The sequence below is a fragment of the Schistocerca piceifrons genome, chromosome 6 (assembly GCF_021461385.2).
Source record: "Schistocerca piceifrons isolate TAMUIC-IGC-003096 chromosome 6, iqSchPice1.1, whole genome shotgun sequence".
Taxonomy (NCBI): Eukaryota; Metazoa; Arthropoda; class Insecta; order Orthoptera; family Acrididae; genus Schistocerca; species Schistocerca piceifrons.
This window is the reverse complement of record NC_060143.1, coordinates 229,026,964-229,040,996: the sequence shown is the minus strand read 5'-3', so window position 1 is coordinate 229,040,996 and position 14,033 is coordinate 229,026,964. Positions and strand designations below refer to the sequence as shown.

The window sequence follows — 14,033 nt, the reverse complement described above, 5'->3', positions numbered from 1 at the left end:
CTTCTGCTCAAAGTGTGTCTCCAGTGATACACAGTATGTATATGGTAGAGCTCTTTTGCAGTGCATATCCATTCTGCTTTAGTGTCTCCATAGTTATGTTACTGCTGAATTCATAATAAGTACTAGAAATGTTGTACAAGATTATCTGATTGTCTAATGTATTGCAGTGTAACTTTAAAGATATTTTTCTGAGACAGTAAACGGGCCAAAGTGTAAATACAGTTCTGGGGGATTTTTACCCTATACTGTCTAGAAAACCAGGAAGATCTCTCCTTTTCAGACATGATGTAATTATTGTATCTATTGGTATTTTTTGTCTGAATCATGCATTGAGGGCATAAATTTTGCATCTAATACATCTGTGAATTCTACTTCAATTTGATAACAGTTTGATGATTCTTATCTCATGGAGTGATTTATAACCTCAAAAACTTTAATTGGTAAAGAATGATTCATTATTTATACATTCTATCCTCAACTTTTTTTCACTGCTTGTGTGACTGTTGGAGGGAATTAATTCCTACAGTAGTAACTCAACCAATGCTCACCAGAAGATCATCACAGAGTGTTCATTCCTAATTATGAAAGGAACTGTGAATTTGTAAAATTTCCAGAATGCTACAGGAGTGTTGAACATCAGGATACTGGATTTAAAAAGCCAGAAACATGGTACAAGTTGATTAGATTAGATTAGATTTACTGTCATTCTAATTGATCCGTAGTGAGGAGATCCTCCAGGATGTAGAACATGTCAAAATCAATAATACATGACAAATATTTACAATGAAAACACATCACTGCACTGAAGTGGTGCAGAAGTTAGATTGACAAAAAATAGCTTGCTTCTACGGAGAAATTCATCAATGGAGTAGAAAGAGTTGGCCACCAATAAATCCTTTAGGCTTCTCTTAAACTGAATTTCATTGGTTGTTAAGCTTTCTATGGCTGCTGGCAAGTTACTGAAAATGTGTGTTCCTGAATAATGCACACCTTTTTGTATAAGAGTAGGTGACTTTAAATCTTTGTGATGATTATTCTTATTTCTAGTATTGATTCCATGAACTGAGCTGTTTGTTGTGGAAAACTGAGGTGAAGATACACCAGGGACTAGATATAAGTATGAGTTATATAGATCTGTGTGTTTTTTTTTCAGGGTATAAACAATGTTGCAGCTTGTACTGAGACACTTAAAGCTCTCCTGACATGTGAGGCTACTGTGGCTGCTACTTTGGACTGGCGATTATATGTAGATGTCATATCACAGTATGAAGTTCTACCCCAATGTATGCCTTCTGACATTATTTATGATGCTGTCATATCACTTCTTCAGCAACGTATTTTGTCTGTGGTAAGTACTCTGTCATTTAACTTCATCAGTATTTCATAAATTATAAAAACTGTTTAGAATATTTGTGGTTTTATTAATGTTCATTACAGTTTTACTTTTTTATTGGGAGCGTATCAGGAATACTCCATTCTAGGTGCAAAATAAACAGATTGTTACTTTATGTAAGAGAGGTAAATTATGTTGCATTCCAGTCCTCAGCAACATCTTAATTGTTCTGAGTACACATCAGAGAATATGAAGGAAATGAAGCCAGAAAATAACAGTGTTCCTTTGCCAACAGGCGGTGATGTGGTACAGATACTATAAATTAAGACAAGAATTATGAGATGATATAAGGGAGGGGAACACAAGAGAGAATGAGGCACGATTACTGGAATACATGGTAGCTGTCATGTGCAGGTGCGTTGGGAGTGCCGCTGACCCTTTCGCCTCATTGTACTGCGTAGCAGCTTATAGGCACACTCATGGGCACCTGCAAAAATTTTGCTAGCATATGGGGCGGCGAGTACGTTACTTCACTGGTTTAAAGTTTTGATGCTGTCTTTAATCATGTGAGCCTGGCAACAATTTTGGTGGTCAGCCAGAAAGCGAAGGGAAACATACTGACCTTAGTTTCCAGTCTGCACGGCCACATTCCGGTCCAGGACACTGAAAGAAAAGTGTCTATTTCCCATTTCTTTGTGGGATCAGGACTATGACTTCAGTAAAAGTTTAAAGTTCCAATCAAGATTTAATTTAATTAAAGTTACTCACAAACAACACTTAAAATTGCGTTATGTTCAATTGAAAACAAGTCTTTCTAATCTAACAGCATCTTTAGCAGTTCAGAGGCGACATCTACGGTAACCTCCTACCAAATTGGTTTTTGCCCTCACTAACATCACTTAGTTGAAAGTTCGCAATAAATGTTCAAAAATTAATGCTCGCCATAAAAGTGGAAATAAATTCACCACTTGTCACGCGGAATTGAATTTCACACGGACGGCACACTAACAGTTATTTTACCGAATTCTAAACGATCCAGGACGGTGTACAGTCCTCGCAAGTTCACTATCCGTTTTCACTGCCAAATACGCGCTTGTCACAGCTCAGCTCTTGACGTCATCCGAGGCAGAGCGCGACCAAACGTTTAACTGGCGTGGACCTCACAGTGTCTGAGAGCGAAGTGAACCTTCCTACTGCTTCAGGGGCTGTATTTATATGATGCCGGTGTGGACTGCCGAGAAAACATCTGTTGTCTCTGTTTATTTGCATATGGCGGCAGTCTACAAATGACCGCTATCTCGGGCACATAATCTTTAATAATATAATTACCAATTACTTCAGAAACTTCTTAATTTTTGCTGGTATGCAGATAAGCAGTTTGAAAGCATGTAGAAAGTTTCAGCTCGCTAGAATGAAAACTTTGCTTAATAGAATTTATTTAGTGGAACAAATGGTAGGTTGTTACCTCTGAACCATACCTTTGCTAGGACTTATATCAGTTGCTATTTATGTTACAAGTCTTAAACTTGGTGTAGCTGTATTATTTGATATATTTGGTCATCTATCACTAAAATTTCAAGTACTTAATCTACAACACTTAGGTACATTTTAGTTACAAAATTAGTTTTTATTTAATTACTCAAAAATGATTAGAGGTAGATTAACGTGGACTCTCTGTTATTATTTTTGGAATGTACTGAAGCATGAAACAAATTTTCAAGTTTCTAAGTCCATTATTTAGTGCCTCTGATGTTTCCGAAAAACGTGGATTCTGGCATTAATTTTTGTTTTATAGTTTTGGAAACCAGCATCACTTATTTATAACTTCTAACTGCACCTTCTGACCAAATTCTGGCTTCCTAGCGTCATTATTTAACGCCTCTGATTTTTCTCTTAAAACGGCATTTTTCCGTAAACTATTAAGTTTAGAACATCAAGACTTTGTATTTGGAACATTTTTACACTAAACTATAATTTAACAAAGTTTTAAACATAAATTTTGATTTTTAATTTCATAATAAATTGTGGTGTAATACTTATGCGCTACATGCAGATGCGTTAAGGTGACGTGGCACTACTAGCAGTGAACTGGGGTAAGTCGTGGTGTACTCGCTCGCCTCTATATCTCACACATGATACAGCACTTGGTTTGCTTCAAGCAGGCACAAGATTCTAAAAGTCAGTTTTGCCTGAAGAAAGAGAGGCCATTCATTTTACAAAAACCTGCTTGGAACACCTGAAGAACTGTCTCCAGGCAGATGCTATCAGTACTCTCCAGTCCCCTGCAGGACAGTCCCATGGAGATAAGTGATAAGCTTATAAATGTGTCATGGTCTAAGAACTAAATTTGATAAGAAATGCACAAAACATATTGTATCTTAAACAATTGATATCTATTTAGTATTTTTAAGGTAAATTACTTTGATACCTAAACAATAACTAGGGACTGGAAAATGTAGCATCTGTTTTTAGCAAAATTCACAGCTATTTTTACCAAAATTCATATATGTTTTTTCGTTTGTAAATGATTAGATGAAAAATTTAAAAGGTTGTTACGCTATATGAGTGAAAACAAACACAGCCTCAGTTCTTTGAAATTGACTGATAAAAAAAAAGTGCTGATTGGGAACTTTTTGACTGGTATGTTTGCTTTTACAAAAACTTCAAACCTTTTTCTCCCAAAATGGTCTTTTTTTCATTTGGTTGCATTTATAGTTTAAAATATGATTATTCTGTGTTAAAAAGCAGCAGCATTTTCCCGCCAATGAACTGAATGTATTCCCGATTTTAGGTGCTGCTGACGTTATTTGTGTTTCCCTTTGACCTTTTGTGGGCATTCATAGCTGTGCGACCATGCTTGACAATGCTACAGATAAAACTGACAATGCACTTAGCGATGACATAGAACTGAATGCAGGGTAACTCCATTTTAAAGTTAGGGGAAGAATTTTAGCACAATCGAAAATTGTTACAGATTCTGTTTTCCATTTGCTATAGTGCAGAGTGTGGGCACTATAGGCTGTAGTGACAGATGGTCACGAGCATAAACAAACTTGAATTTTGACTGGCAGAGGGGTGACAAGCCCCGCCTCCCTTTCTCAACGCACCAGCCTACAGCAGGAATGACTCTACGTCACAGGGATCACCGATTTCCTCTCATGTTGTAGTGTCGTCATTAAGATTCATGATGAACCAGAATTGGTCACTGCACTTATTTCAAAATAAGAAAAGACGATGATTAGCAAAGCACAACACAAAGCATTCGGGGACAGCTAGTGTGCAGAATATTATTAACTAAATAGTTCAAGCCTGACATCTAGCGGTATTTGGTGCAACCACAGTTCATAACATCTGCCACGTAATTCACCACATTAGAAATGTCCACATTATACCATCTTTTGAGCTTTAGCTAACAAATGTATGCGTTAATTGGTCAGATAAAAAATCTACTCACCAAGTGGTGGCAGAACATACACATGAAAGATGGTTGTAATGTGCAAGCTTTTGCAGCCAGTGTTTCCTTCTTCAAGCAGAAGGGTTGAAGGGTAAGGAAGAGGGGTGAAGGAAAAGGACTGGAGAGGTCTTGGAAAAGGGGTGGACTTCGGGAAAGTCACCCAGAGTTGCGGATCAGGGGAGACTTACCGTGCGGGGTGATAGGGAAAGTCTTTCCTTCTCACCCCGTACGAAAGCTTGTCAATTAAATAATTTTGTCAGTAATTAAATGTGTACTTTTGTATGTTATAAAATGCTGTGTCCCATGGCTGAGTACTACGTTGCATTATGTGGCCTGTATCTTAAATAGAACGATCTGCTGCCCACAATTGGTATGTTACCAGATCATTGAGCACATCGATATGCTGTTGTGTCCATAAATGTATTATTTTTTCAGAGAAGTTCTTATGCACATTATCTTTCGAAATTGAGCTTCACCAGCTGATGTACAACACTGGTAACTGAAAATTGGCTATATTTTCGATATTTATATGCAGAAAATAAAGCTATGTCAAACTGTATCTCATAAAATAGTTCATCTGGATACACTCTGCTATGAAATAGTGTGCATTAAATAATTTCCCATTTTTGAATTTTGGGGCAGAATCTGCATCCTTTTCACTTTTATTGCAAAATCTGAAATTTTCCGATCCCTAACAATAACTGTAATTCAGCAGTATAGACAAAGTACATTGCTTCATGCCATTAATGTGAATATGGATGTCATCTTTTTGATTGAATGACCTGAAATTACACCCTCATATGAGTAAATCTACTGTATCTAATCAGTTAAAAAATAAATCTATAAAATAATTACAAAAATATTTATTGATAATATAATGTAATGTAATGTAATAATGTAATTGGTGGTGCTACAGAAGAATGCTGAAGATTAGATGGGTAGATCAGATAACTAATGAGGAAGTATTGAATAGGATTGGGGAGAAGAGAAATTTGTGGCACAACTTGACTAGAGGAAGGGATCGGTTGGCAGGACCTGTTCTGAGGCATCAAGGGATCACCAATTTGGTATTGGAGGGCAGCGTGGAGGGTAAAAATCGTAGAGGGAGACCAAGAGATGAATACACTAAGCAGATTCAGAAGGATGTAGGTTGCAGTAGGTACTGCGAGATGAAGAAGCTTGTACAGGATAGAGTAGCATGGAGAGCTGCATCAAACCAGTCTCAGGACTGAAGACCACAACAACAACAACAATGTAATTGGATGGATAAAAAATTAGTCAGCAAATTGCAAATGGACAACACACTCATAAAAAACGTTTTACATATGCAAGCTTTTCAAGCCAGTCACTCCTTTCTCTGGCAGAAGGGTTGAAGGGGAAGGAAGAGGGGTGAAGGAAAAACATGTGAGAGGTTTGGGAAAAGGGGCAAATTTCAGAAAAGTCACCCAGAACTCTGGGCCAGTAGATACTTATGGGACATATTCCCATAATGTTAGATTGAAACTGAATATTAAAAATATGAAGCAGGAAAATAAGTCAGAACAGTTGAGAAAATCCTGTTGGACAACAACAAAAAACCAACAGAAGATACTCCTTGAAGTGGAGAAACAGAGACTAATGTTTAAAAGAGAGATATCCAACTTCAGTATCATCTACAACAGTTTGTTTGCTTGCAGAAATTGACATGTGAGTACTTTACTGGATTTATCGCATTATTTTCAGGCCTTCTATTTTTTATCGTAAGGGTACAGGTGATGGCTGACAGGCAGGAACATGGCTGCCATGTGTAAATTGTACTGGGGATATGCACATTAGGGTGTTGCATCAGTCCCTTTTTGCAGCTTCATAAGGGCATTAAAGGAAGTACCAGAGAAAAGATTTTTGAGTGTGCTGTTTCAACACTGTTATGTAAAGGTGTGCACCCATCTTGATGGCAGGACTGCACCAAAACTGCCACAGCACCAAGGAATCGGTACAATTTTCTGCGAATAGCTTTTCACATGAACAACTTTGCAAAATAAATAAACAAAAAATAACAAAATTAAAAAGAAATATATAATTTGTTGTTGTTGTTGTTGTTGTTGTTGTGGTCTTCAGTCCTGAGACTGGTTTGATGCAGCTCTCCATGCTACTCTATCCTGTGCAAGCTTCTTCATCTCCCAGTACCTACTGCAGCCTACATCCTTCTGAATCTGCTTAGTGTATTCATCTCTTGGTCTCCCTCTACGATTTTTACCCTCCACACTGCCCTCCAATACCAAATTGGTGATCCCTCAATGTCTCAGAACGTGTCCTACCAATCGATCCCTTCTTCTAGTCAAGTTATGCCACAAGCTCCTCTTCTCCCCAATTCTATTCAATACCTCCTCATTAGTTATGTGATCTACCCATCTAATCTTCAGCATTCTTCTGTAGCACCACATTTCGAAAGCTTCTATTCTCTTCTTGTCTAAGCTATTTATCATCCACGTTTCACTTCCATACATGGCTACACTCCATACAAATACTTTCAGAAATGACTTCCTGACACTTAAATCTATACTCGATCTTAACAAATTATATAAGTAATGTTTCACAATTCTTGTTACAGGTTTCTAGGAGCTGAAGAGGGCATTTAGTAAATTAACTTTTGATAAGGAGCCCATGTTTAGAAAAGAACCGTTTGAGTATAAAGTAAATTTTGCAAATTGGGTAACTTTCAAATCTCCCACTGCACTGTGCACACACAAACTGAGAAAACTGTGCCGTCACTGGTTCTTCCTGTAATTATGACATCACATATCATTTTTGTCTGAATACAACAACAGCTGAGAGGAACTGGTACATTCACAACTACGAGGGCTATTGAAACACCACACTCTTGACTTAGAAGAGTACCTGATAATGAGTACTTGAAACATTGCCTATGACATTGGCTTCTATAGAGGACACAGGCCAGAGCTCATTGTCTCCACTGTGTGTGTACCGTGAAGTGGGATATTTGAAGGTTTCTGATCTTCAGACATTTTACATCCAAACACATCAGCACCAGACTTAAACTTGTGTTTTGGGAGGGGGGGGGGGGTGATTCAACGGTTCACTTTTTAAATCCTTCTCATCAACCAAAGCAAAATGTGTTGAACACACTCAAACATTAGCAACTGAAAATGAATTCGCATGTGTACAAGCATTTATTCAGTTTTGTTTCATCCCTTTTTAATGGGAAGTACACGACTAAATTCCTAACATTTTTCATTGTCTGCAGTGGTTGGTACAACTTGCAATCACAAGGCAGTACAATATTTTTCATTGAAAAAAATTAAAAACATATTCTCAGAACTCCTCAACATATTGGTATGTGTAACTCTACACCTAATTCATCAATCACAGATGATGTTGTGTGTAGAGAACTCACAATACTAGAAAATTGCAGCTAAATGCAGGGTGACCAACAGATGATCGACAATTGGACAGATTGGCAGTTGACCCTTGACATACAGAAATGTAATGTATTGCACATAAATAGGCCAAAACACAAATTATTGTATGATCACACAATTGCAGAACAATCGCTGGAAGCAGTGACACCCATTAACATCCTTGTATACACTCAAAAATGCACTAGCAACATGGGTAATTACAGTGGTGGGCTACTGATGGTCTTAGGACCAGTTGTGGCATAAGTGTTGCAGCTTGCTCCAGTGCACACAGCCTGTGATCCCTACTGTTTACTCTGGTAACTGTGGAATGGGGCTTTTGGAAGAGAGGCTGAGAAGCTAATATTTCCAAACTGAGTGAGCATTGAAGTCTGATTTGTCCATGTTATATAGAATTAGTTGAGATCTAAAAAAACTTTGTTAGCTTCAGTTGTGTGACTGAAGTGTAGAAAGCATTATTTTATAAATGCAATTTGAACTGTGATCCTGCCTTGTTGAACCTACAGATATTCTTCATTTAATTTAGTTTGAACCTCTGAAATTTTAGTAACATTAACAGAACTGATCTAAAATGAGAGTACGTATCAGATCTTCTTTCTAGAGTAAGCACAGATATTCTCTGAGAGAGAACTAACTACAGTATCCGCAGCTCTTCCATTGCTTGCTGCTTTTGGGAATTTGTTATGTTGGTTGTTGCCATAAATTGACAATATTACTGTAGTGAATGAGAATCACTTAGTCTTATGATTTTGCTTCGCATCAATATTTATTTTATGTGTGAGTTGTGCGTGCATATGTGTATGTTGTCTAATTTTGACATGTCCGAAAGAACAGACACCATATCCATATAAGTATATAGTTCTGGCAGTACCGGCCATTACCTACTTATTCTGTGCGGATGCACACATATTCCCCGAACTCTTATGGGACTTGGTAAGAATGTCTTCCATGAGTAATGAGTGTGTTGGGGTGGGACACTACGAATGTAGTGTGTGGACATACAAGGTGAGAATGTGGGTCTCGCGAGAGGCGCAAGATAGTCCCTGCAGTCACACTATCCTCTGTGCCCTCAGTGGCTCAGATGGATATAGCGTCTGCCATGTAAGCAGGAGATCCTGAGTTCGAGTCCTGGTCGGGGCACACATTTTCACCTGTCCCCCATTGATATATATCAATGCCTGTCGGCAGCTGAAGCTATTAAAAATTAATACTAATCTCCACTGTATGGTAAGTAGCAACTATCCTTTTCATTATATTGTTACATTCCATCCTGAATTTTCTGTTGTAACGACATGAAAAGGATAGATTGCTACTTACCACATAGAGGAGGTGTTGAGTCATACACAGACAATGTAAAGACTGATAAACTTTTCGCTTTTGGACGAAAAAAGTCCTCCTTCAGAAGCACATGCGCATACGCACACACACATGCATGGCTACTGTCCATAGCCGCTCGTGCTCGACTTCACAAACATCTGATGTGAAAAGCAATCTGTGGTGGATGGTGGGGACAAGGACACATGGGTGGAGAGGGCGAGGGATAGAAGGGTAGGGATGGGGGAAGATGATGTGCTGTTGAGAGAGTGAGCAGGGGCATGGTGGATACAAGATCAGGCTGCTAGGTGCAGAGTTGGTTGGCTGTGCTGGGTGGGGGAGATGGGAGAGGAGAGACATAGAGAAGGAGGAAGACTAATAGGTCCACTGTTGAAATAGAAGGTGTGGATAGTGATGGAGTGGCAGTGGGGAACGGGGTGGAGGACAAGAGCTAGCATAGGTTGAGGCCAGGAGTCCCCTTGCTACAGAAAAATTCTAAAGGTTATATAGGTAGGTGATGGAGTGGCAGTGGGGAACGGGGTGGAGGACAAGAACTAGCATAGGTTGAGGCCAGGAGTCCCCTTGCTACAGAAAAATTCTAAAGATTATATAGGTAGATAGAATAACTAGTGATGAGGTACTAAAACAAAATGACCTAAGGGATGAAGGAATTGTCAGTTTGGTAATGGTGGGAAGTGTGTGTTGGGAGGGTGGGGGGAGTAGGAATAGTAGAGGGTACCAAGGGATGAATACAGTAAGTATGTTCAAATAGTTGTGGATTGCAGTATTTATTTAGAGATTAAAGAGTCTTGCACAAGGGAGAATAGCGTGGAGAGCTGCATCAACTGCTGTTTGGTCTGAAGACTACAGCAAATGCATTTGAAGATCTTGGTGCAGAATTTCTCTCATTTTTTGTTGTTGAGAATACCGAGATCTGATCCATTGTGAAACACACTGGAGATTTACTGTTTCAGGATTTCTTCTGTGTCATTTAGTTTTAGAACACTGTCTGCATAACACCCACAACACCTTGGAGATTTACACAGACTAGACTCTCATCATCTGTAGTACTGTCTTAGAAGAATGCAGCAGTCATCTTATTGTGAAATTCTTTTATTGTATATTTCAATCTAGGAACACTCAAATAGTATCATAATTGGTGTTAACAAATTAGAAGATCATCATAAACTGAAATGAAAGGAAAATGGGTGTAAAAAAAATCTATGAAACTGTCACAAAATAAAGTGAACTTTTACACATGACTACACACATGAATATGTTACATACTAACTTGTCAGATTACAACTGAACAGGCCAGAAGAGGTACTCACAAAGTAAATATACAATGGAACCTGGCTATAACAACATTTAAAGGACCTTGAAAATTATGTTGTTGGAAATGGAAATGTCGTTTGGCTAGGGCCTCTTGTCGGGTAGACCGGTCTCTTGGTGCAAGTCTTTTGAGTTGACACCACTTCAGCGCCTTGCACGTGGATGGGGATGAGAAGATGATGATGAGGACAACACAACACCCAGTCCCTGAGTGCAGAATATTTCCGACTCAACCGGGAATCGAACCTGGGCCCGTTTGCACAGCATTCTGTCACGCTGACCACTCAGCTATTGAGGCGGACAATTATATTGTTATAAATGAGTGTCATTGCAACTGAGATTTGTATTTTCAGTTTATTATGGTGACAAATGGAAAAGAACAAATTTATTTAGCTTTGTTTAATTTTACATAAGTATTCACTCATAAGGTTACATGAATGCGGTATACGCAACAGTATATTGAGTACTTGCCAAACTTCTTTACAGTCAGTCATTTTACTGAGCTGTCTATTTTCCCAGTGCACACATTCTAAATTATGTTCTATGTTCATTATTTCACTTGCAGTTTTATTGCTCCCTCCCTTGCTTCATAGAACATGTTCACAATTCTAATGGCTTCTAAAATGTCACTCACAGTAGGGGATAGACACTTTATTTCTTTCTTCTTCATCTCCCTTGCTCACTTCTTGGTCACTGTGGCCCTGATTCTTCACTTCATTTGCAATCATTTTCAGTTTGCACTTAGATTGTAATGTCATTGTCTCTTGTAACATGCATTTCACAGTCATACTGATTGAGAATATCACAGTTGATATTTGGCAGCAGTGCAGATAGTTGCAGATCATCAGTGTTGTCCAATGTGTCTTCAGTTACAACAGCATTAATTCCTTAAATTGTGATTGCCGCATGATGGAAACAGTTCTTGATGGTTTGGGCTGTGACCCAATCCCAAGCTTTGGTGATGCATCTGATTGCATACATCAGTGTCATAGAGTAATCCTACATTTTCTCAATGCATTGTATCATTTTCAGTAATATGAGCTAACAATAATGACATTTCAGACTCCTAATTACTCCTTGGTCCACGGGTTGCAATAAGCTTGTGTCATATTTGCAACAAGAGAAACAACCTTAATATTCTCCAGACTGTGATTGACAGTTGTCATCAATAACTCCTTTTATGATTTCTAAGCTCCCAATCCCAACACCTTATTTCAGCTTCAAACAGTTTGGAGGTCATCCAGGACTTTTTGTTAGCATAGTAGTGCACTGGCAGATTTTTTACATGCTTAAAACACCTAGGATTTTTTGATTTACCTATCATGAGGAATATTTTCTTCTCAGTTCCATCTGCATTAGTACAAACCAGAACTGTTATTCACTCTCTAGATAACTTGCCACCGGCATATTTTCTGCCCTTGAATTTCAGTGTTTTGTCAGGTGTCAATTTAAATAAAATGCCTGTCTCTTCTGCATTAAAGATGTCACAGTTTGCATAACCTTCATGAATTGTAGGCCATATGGTAGTGAGCTGTTAATGGATTGTTTCAGTGTTCACATTGTTGGCTTCACCACTCACTGTGCCAAAAGTAATACCATGATGTTGCTTGAATCTGTCAATCTAGCCACTGCTGCACACAAATTCCTCACCTTTTAATTTCTTGGCATTTTCTTCTGCTTTTACCATAAGGAGAGGTCCACTAAAAGGTACACTGATGCTTCTCTGTTGCTTAAACCATTTAAGCAGCACTTCATCCACAGCGCTCTGTTCAGCTATTCGCAGCCACTAAATTTTAGATCCATTTTCTTCCAACACAGTAACAATTGTAGCCTTGTTTTTCCAAATTCTTTGGACTGTGGAATTTACGAGGCCAGACTGACAACACACACAACCTTTTTAGCTCCATTCTTGATTTCATTAATCACTTTCACTTTTTCTTCCATCATTAAAACATTTCTTTTACTAACCATGCTTTTCTAAAATGTGTGTACATCATAACAAATTGTTATGGAAACTGACATGTGTAATTTTAACAAGTTTTGTGATTGTCACCACTACTGAAGAATAAATGTGTTAGGGTAACAATGAGGTGAGGAGTCTGCACTACATCTAGTGTTGATGGAAGGGCATAGAGAGAATATGCCAGGTTGATGTATTACAACAGATTCCTTCTGCAGTACTTTGATTCATGCAAATTCTTGTTGCTAACTGATGCTGAAAATTATGTAATATTCTAGGTACATGCATATACATTTTTTGTATTAAGCAAGGATGAGGAATATGGTCACATCACAGAAATCATGATGTTGTAGCTGAGTAACTGATGTTGTTATAACAAAGTTCAACTATATATGATCTTTGATTTTTGGAACTGAAAGCTACAGTTAACTATGTAACAGTATTAACTTGCTTACATAACAAAAATAAGATTAAAGATATTCACAATATAAAATTTATATCGACATACTATACTGAGAGTACACAACAACTACATAACTTCTAATATAAGTAAGCTAGAAATACACTGAAAGCAGGTTAAATGATGTCCAGGTACTGCCATGATCTGTGATAAACCAATTGGTCACCAGTGTAAGCAGCCAGTATGAAACAACTGTTGAATCGAGCTGTGGTTAAACAAGTACAAGCAGGCAGAAAGAGGAGCCCCTAAAAAGGAAAAAGGTGAAAAGCAAAGAGAAGAGACATTTTAACGAATCAGAAAATACTTCGAAAAAGCTTTGTTAAGGAAATCAGTTTCTTCATTTGACAACTTTTTTAGGTATTTATTTACATTAGTAAAAATTTCAGGCTCCTAAAGTGTATCCATATGGTGTCTTTTAGGAACATAATGACAAATAGCAAGATGCTGATCTGTGTGTTCTACTTTATGTTCGCATTTTTAATAAGAGAACCAAAAGTTGTTTAATTCCTGCCTACATTTTGGTGTCCGGAAGGGAAGTCAGATGATCACTCTGTTTGGCTTACGTAAAATTTTGGTGAGTTGCCCATTTTTACCTTATTCGCACTTGACACTAAGTATTTATTATGAGTTACTGTTCTCTTACACCATGTTTTATATCAAAGCTGATTGTTAGTTTGTTTCGTAAAGGCGATCTACATGCAAAACCAATGGAGACTCACCTCACTTTATTCGACAGAATAAAAATATGTTACGGAGTGCTCCCA

At 38.0% G+C, this 14,033-nt stretch overlaps 1 protein-coding gene across 2 annotated transcripts in view; it reads left to right on the top strand.

Moving 5' to 3' along the window:
• Positions 1 to 14,033, top strand: part of LOC124802881 — a 255,647-nt gene that overhangs the window by 110,683 nt on the left and 130,931 nt on the right. For both annotated transcript variants that reach the window (XM_047263926.1, XM_047263927.1), the window contains exon 10: positions 1,154 to 1,348. In XM_047263926.1, coding sequence (XP_047119882.1) covers positions 1,154 to 1,348 — 195 coding nt within the window. The remainder of the gene's footprint in view (positions 1 to 1,153; positions 1,349 to 14,033) is intronic.